At 29.9% G+C, this 6,981-nt stretch overlaps 1 protein-coding gene across 1 annotated transcript in view; it reads right to left on the bottom strand.

Annotated features, from left to right (window-relative positions):
• The window catches only part of PRMT3 (protein arginine methyltransferase 3), a 106,300-nt gene that overhangs the window by 71,366 nt on the left and 27,953 nt on the right, over positions 1 to 6,981 (bottom strand). The window contains exon 10 of the mRNA XM_011377781.2: positions 3,663 to 3,762. Within this exon, the coding sequence (XP_011376083.1) occupies positions 3,663 to 3,762 (100 nt within the window). The remainder of the gene's footprint in view (positions 1 to 3,662; positions 3,763 to 6,981) is intronic.

The raw sequence follows: 6,981 nt of genomic DNA, 5'->3' as shown, positions 1-6,981 counted from the left end.
TCTCCTTGCTAGAGTAAGAAAAAACATGGCTGCAGAGTGTGATCTGAATTCTAATTAAACAAATATTAAGATTAAAAAAAGGAGAGGCTAGGGAGTGGCTAAGAGCACAGTTAACAACAAACATAAAGATTATAAAATGGAAGTAATTACACATGAGGAACCTATTTTAATTATATTTTTACTCCCTTTTCATTTTATTCTGAATTCAGACATCAGCATACCTATGAAAAAAATTCTTATAAACCAAAATTTTCCTTTCATGTTCAAATACTGTAGCTATCTACCTATTAATATTGATAGTACTCAAAAATACTTTGGCGAAAGATGTATTTTATACTTTTTCTAAACTAATTAGGTTTTATCAGAATTGCCTAAAAACTGATTACAGGGCAGCAAACAGAATTTTGCTTGAAACACACATATAATACATTTTAATTCGGTCAATGTTAAAAAGAATACTAAAAACATCCCAACCCCAATAGTCCACAACCATCAGCTGATTTTCATACTTCTTTGTACTAATTACAGGCAGGGTCGATTCAGAAATGCTAGCCAGGGAAAGAGAAGGTCTTCCGCTTTTTCAAAAAACTCATAAGCCAAGGAAAAAGTCCTAAGAATGTTCTTCCCCCAAGTATTAATATTCTTTATTTCATGTATATTATCATTTTTAACTTTTATTTATTGAATAGCCTAGTCTAGCAGCTCATTCACTAGGTGTTGAATGCTTAAAAGTTTGTACAATTTACAATACTGAATAGCTAATTACTATTATTATGTGCCAGAAACCCTTCTAAAAACTTTACATGTATCCATTTATTTCATCCTCACAAAAACCCTATGAAGTATGTACTACTATCTTCATATCATAGAAAAGGAAACTGAGGCACAGTGAGGCTCAGTACCATGCCCGTGGTAACAAACCTAGGAGTGGCAAAATAGGGCCAAGAATTCAGGTGGTCTGATTCCAGAGCCACATTCTTAACTCTGTCTTATGCTACACCTCCCTGCCTTCATGTTCTGCCCAGAGATCATTATAAATGAGATCATGTCTGTGATCAGTGAATTTCCATCTGGGAAAGTTTTCTTATGGTGCACATTCCCACATCATTTACTAATGCTAATCCCTGTGACTGAATTTGGCCATATCATGTAAATCCTGGATTTTAGTCTTGAGAGAACAGAAAAAGGAAAGTGAATAATTATAACACAATGTAAAAAGCTGTAATAGAAGCTTAAACAACTAAGATGCAAAAGAAAGGGAAAAGAGACATTTTATATGTGTTCAAGGGGCAGAAAAAGAAAGCTTCATAGGAGAGGTGATGTCTGAGATGAGTCTCATAAAACTACTAGGAGTTTGCCAGACAAGGAAGGTAAAACACATTAAAAGAAATAAGATTATTTGCTAAAACATATTTTGTTCTCACTAATCATCAGTATCTTCTATTAAAGGACAAACTATTTTAGTCAAAAATGTACAGATGAAAACTGACTACAGAAATAGAAATACAAGACATTAAAACATTAATCTGTTATCAAAAGAACATTTTTTACAGTTAATTTCATGTAATTTTATATATTTGTGATTTTTAAATTTTTGTTTTTATTATTGATTTTTTATTTAACCCAAGAAATGCTGCAGTAAAAAGATGTCTTTTTCCCTAATGAACAACAAAAAAATAAAAAATGCAAGAAAAAAAATGGCAGGAGGTACACAGTTAGGGAGAAGTTATGTCTTAGATTTCTTTATCTTGAATCACTAGACATGAGATTATTTCAGAAAATATTTTAAGTAAATAAAAAAATAGATACTAAACGTACAATTTTATTTAGCTTAAAAATTTCAGAGTAATACATATAAAAGAGGAAAAATATGAGTTCTTAAAAATCCTTAAATTTGTGTCGTAAGCATATTTCTTGTCAAAAAGAAATGCAAAAATGCACCTGTTTATTTGCAAATTTGTGTTGTTAGATAATCTCTTGACTCTAAAATGAATTCAGCTTATCTAACTTACTGAAAAACTTATATATTATTAGTATATCATTTAAAGCAAGAAACACATCTAGGAAACGCCACCTATCTTATGGAGGTTAGTCAAAATGGCATGGCTTCACTGCCAGACCAAACTAAAAACAAAAACATTTTAATATCCACCAGTTTAAAAGGTGACCTATGGCAGGCTTCATGGTTAGTTTGTGAACTGTTAGTAAATCAAATCACAAGCTATGTTTTCTAAGCAATACAGACTATAAAATCCTGAAAAACTATTTGCCAACAATAAAGAGTAATGAATATGAACAAAGGATACCCCAGCATTGTGGGTGTAGGTATGTGCTGGTGAAGATGGGATGGGAAAGTTAATTCTTAAGGTTCAAGGACAAATCCAAGAACACTTGAGTAAAGAAAATTTAGGCCACTAATGTGTAATTTTGCTGATGGTCTTGATGACAGAAAATAACACAGGTGCAAAAAAGAATTATCTCTGGCAATTGCATTATATGATGCCATGATCTTATCCATCTACTTCAAAGGAGTTCATGTTGAAAACATAGAAGAAAAACAGCAACACCAAATGAGTCAATCTGGCTTAACTGAACAAGAATTAGGGATGCATACTTTGAACAGTTTTATTAAGGAAGTAGAAATAAAATACCATAAAGAACGGTATGAGTAAAATGTGAAAAAATGAGAACAGATGCAGGCATAAATATTATCTTGTAGAGATTACCTAGTAACAATTTTATCAAATAGAAATTCCATTCAATAAAAAGAAAATGTAAAATTAAAGGCAAGCTTAAATTTGAAAATTCATAAATCTAAGAGGCAAGTGAGAGATTATTAACTAACATACTAACAGCAATTTTTTGGCTTTTTAAATGACATTCTTATCAAAGAACATCTTCCAAGGCAAACTTCATGAACAGCTGTAGAAAAGAAAACATATGTAGAGGGAAAGTAGATAGGGGTAAAAGGGGTTAAATATTTGGTGATGGAAGGAAATTTAACTTTGGGTGGTGAACACACAATGCAATATATATGACATACTTTGAATTGTATGCTTGAAACCTATTTGATTTTATTAATGAGTGTCACCTAATAATTTTTAATATATTTTTTTTAATTTAAAGCAAAAATAAACCATATCTAGATTAAACCATTGAACAGTCAGTGGACCATAAAAGATAACAGATGTATTTCTCTGCAATATACGATGCCTATATTGCTATACTGGATTATAAGTACATTAAACATCGGAGTCTAATTCTGCAGGGTATATTGTTATTTTGTTCTTCCTTGTTGAAAATGCTTTAAAAAAATGTATGCTATAGCTTAAAATTGAGTTATTCTAGATTTTTGTATTCTTACATACTGCTTGCTGTATGCAAAAAAAAAAAAAAAAAAAAAACTTTCAAATCCAAAGGATTCTACCCAACATATTTTAATTTTAAAATACTGGTTCATGAAAATGTGGCTTTAAAATAAATTTAAAACAGTAAATAATTACCATTTCAGAATAAAGTACCATAGAAAAACTGTAACTGTTTTTAAAATGCCACCATTTTGCCATTTATCAAATAGGACAAAATGCAGAAGCACTACTACCTTATTCATTGTTTTTTTTTTTAAAACCAATAAAAGCAGTTTTTTTCCTGCAAACACTTACCATCCACTCGGATATAATAACATCCACTTTTTCTACAGGAAGATGAACTTCTTCAATCTTTCCTTTAATTAGTATAATAGTATCTTCCAGTTTATTTAGTCTGAAAATTATCATAACAAATTAAATTAGTATTTAAACACATTCCCAAAACTAGTGTAATCACATAATTTCTTGGCAACTGTTCAAATTATTTTGTGGTACCAAAACTATATTCAGTTTATTCCCTGAGCATATAATGACTTTTTGATGAATGCCCAGGAATAGCTGTGATTAATATTACAAGACACTGAAACAATATTTAAAACTTGAGCCTGAAAAGAAATCCAAATTTTATCAAGAATATGTGTCAATAAAGTTACTGATCTTTTTTTTTTTTTTTTTAAATAGAGGTGGAGGCAGATGGACCAGCCAAGAAAAGTATGTTTTAAATGGAAATGTGTCATACTGGAGAGAGAATTAGAAGCCAGAGGCTCTAACTTTGAAACTCAGATTCTCTAGGATATGTCAGCTAAGTAATCTTCACCAAATTATTTAATAATCTTGCTAAGCCTATGCACACATGTGTAAAAGAGAATGATACCTGCCCTACTTCACAATCTATTATGTGGATCAAATATTTGTGAAAGCTATGTATGTATACAATCTCAAGCACTATATAATTGTAATGATATTATCATGAATAACAAAATACTAGATGTTGTATAAAACTTGAACTACTACTCCAATTACAAATTATTTAACCTTGTCCAATGACAGTCATTAGATATTTTTACATGCTTGATCATAAGAATAGCACATATTTTTCACTCCTCTTTTGCAATCTGAAACAACAAGATTAAAGAGATAATTTCAAAAAGCTAAAAAAGCAAGCTCAGTTTCTATCTACTCTCACAGGATGGACATCTGAATTATAAAGGACTTTTTCTGCTAAGATTATTCTCCCCCAACTTCACTGAGGAATTATTTATATAAAAATAAATGTATTCATTTTGAGGGTAAATTTTGTTGAATTTTAGCATGCAGAGATACTTGGGTAACCGTCATCATCATCAATATATGGAACATTTCTATCTCTTCAAAGATTCACTAGTTCTCCTTCCCAGAAAATCTTCCCCTCTACAAGTGCAACTACTGATTTTTTTCTTTCCACCACGTATTAAATTTGTATTTTGTAGAATTTCCCATAAACAGAATCATACTGAATGTTATCTTTTTGTGTCCAGTTTCTTTCAACAGCATATATTTGAGTTGTAGATTCACACATATTTAAGTAGTTCATTCTTTGTTATTGGTGAGTGGCATTCCACTGCATAAATAAAACACAATTTTGTTTATTCACACATCAGATGGAATTCTGGACTGTTTCTAGCTTTGGCCTTTAATGAATAAAGCTGCTATAAATATTTCTGTAAATTAGAATTGCTCTTTCAAGTGAAAGTGTGTATCTAACATTTTAAGAAATTGCCAATTTGTTCTACAAAGTGCATGTACAATTTTACATTCCCACCAGCAATATATGTGCATTCCTGTTGATTCAAATCCTTCTCAACACCTAGCATCATTGATCTTTTAAACTAGGTGGTGAGATTTCATTTTGGATTTAAATTGCATTTTCCTAAATGACCAAGCATTTTCCTCATGTGCTAAATAGCCATTCTCCCATATTGTCTTTTGTTCAAATTTTTTCTCATTTAAAAAATCGAGTCAGTTGTAATGTCTTTGAATTTTTAAAGTTCTTTACATATTCTGGATAAAAACAGTCTGATTTATGTATAGTGAATATTTTCTACCATACTGTGGCTTTTACATTTTTTTAATGATATGTTTTAAAGAGCTAAAGTTTTAAATTTTGATAAAGAACAATTTATCATTTGTTTTTCTTTTGTGGTTAATGCTTTTGGCGACATCTAAGAAATCTTTTCCTACATTTTTTCACCTATGTTTTTTCCTAAAATTTTTTTCAATTTTTTTTTCATTGAGTTCATTTTTCCATATAATATCATGTTCATTTTTTTCATATCAATATCTATTGATATGGTATCAAAAAACTTGGTTGGAAAAACTATCACAAGTGATAGTTTCAACTTTATTGAAAAATTATCACTAACCCATGGAATTACCTCAGTATCTTTGTCAAAAATCAATTAACCATACATGTGTGGGTTTATTTCTGGACTTTCAATTCTGCCCCAAGATTTAGATGTGTGTTCTTATGCTAATACAACACTTTCTCGATTACTATAGCTTCAAGTCACAAAACTTGATAGTATACATCCTTTGATCTTACTCTTCTTTTAAAAAATTCTTTTGACTATTCTAGGTCAATTGTGTTTCCATATGAATTTTAAGATCAGCTCTTGGTAATGTTCTGGACTTTTTAGTCCTATGTTTTGCACTGTTCATGTTTTAGATGTTTGTTAAATTTATCCCTGAATGTTTGAGGATTTCAGTTGTACTATGCTATTTTTTTAAGTTTCAATTTCTAGTTGTTTGTGGCTACTAACAGAAGTAAAGTTGATATTCATATTTTGACCTTCAATGCCATGACTGTGATAAAGGTTTTAGTTTTAGCACAGTTTTAGAGGCTATTTTATAGATATCTGAGTATTTTACAGATCATGTCATATGGGAGTAATGACAGTTTTACTTCTTTCAAATCTTTTATTTCCTTTTCTTGATTTAATATATTTGTTAGATTCCCCAAGAGAATACTATACAGAACTGGTGAGAGTGGATATCCCTTGTTTTGTTCCCAGCTATAGGGGGGAAGAATTCATTAACTATTAATAAATAAGACATTCCCTTTAGGATTTTTATAGATGCTCTTTATCAGGTGAGAAAGTTCTCTTCTTTCCTAGTCTGGTGAGTTTTCCTTCTGATTGAGTTTTATATACTCCTATTTATTTTATATCTACTAGTTCTATCAATTATTGACAGGAGAGTATTGATATCTCCTAAAATGATTTGAAACTTATGTATTTCTCTTTTGTCAGTTTTTGCTTCATGTATTCTGAAGATTTTATTAGTTGATTATAGATTTAGTATTATTAGATTATCATTTGATCCTTTTATCATTTCGAAATGTTCATTATTCCTTGTAAGTTCTATAATATTTCCTTTGTTTGATATTTATATAGCCACTCCGGTTGTTTTAATAATTTGTGTTTATATGTTTTTCTCCATTCTTTTACTTTTAACCTATAGTATTTTATATTTAAACTAAATTTTTTTCTAAAGATAGAAAATAGATAGGTCTTATTTTTTATCCAATCTCTCTTTTAATTGGATCTTTAGACCAAGGACTTAAAAATTATGGCCT

The sequence above is a fragment of the Pteropus vampyrus genome, unplaced genomic scaffold (genome assembly GCF_000151845.1).
Source record: "Pteropus vampyrus isolate Shadow unplaced genomic scaffold, Pvam_2.0 Scaffold321, whole genome shotgun sequence".
Lineage (NCBI taxonomy): Eukaryota > Metazoa > Chordata > Mammalia > Chiroptera > Pteropodidae > Pteropus > Pteropus vampyrus.
Note: the sequence above shows the minus strand (reverse complement) of the source record. Positions and strands in the feature narration are given on the sequence as shown.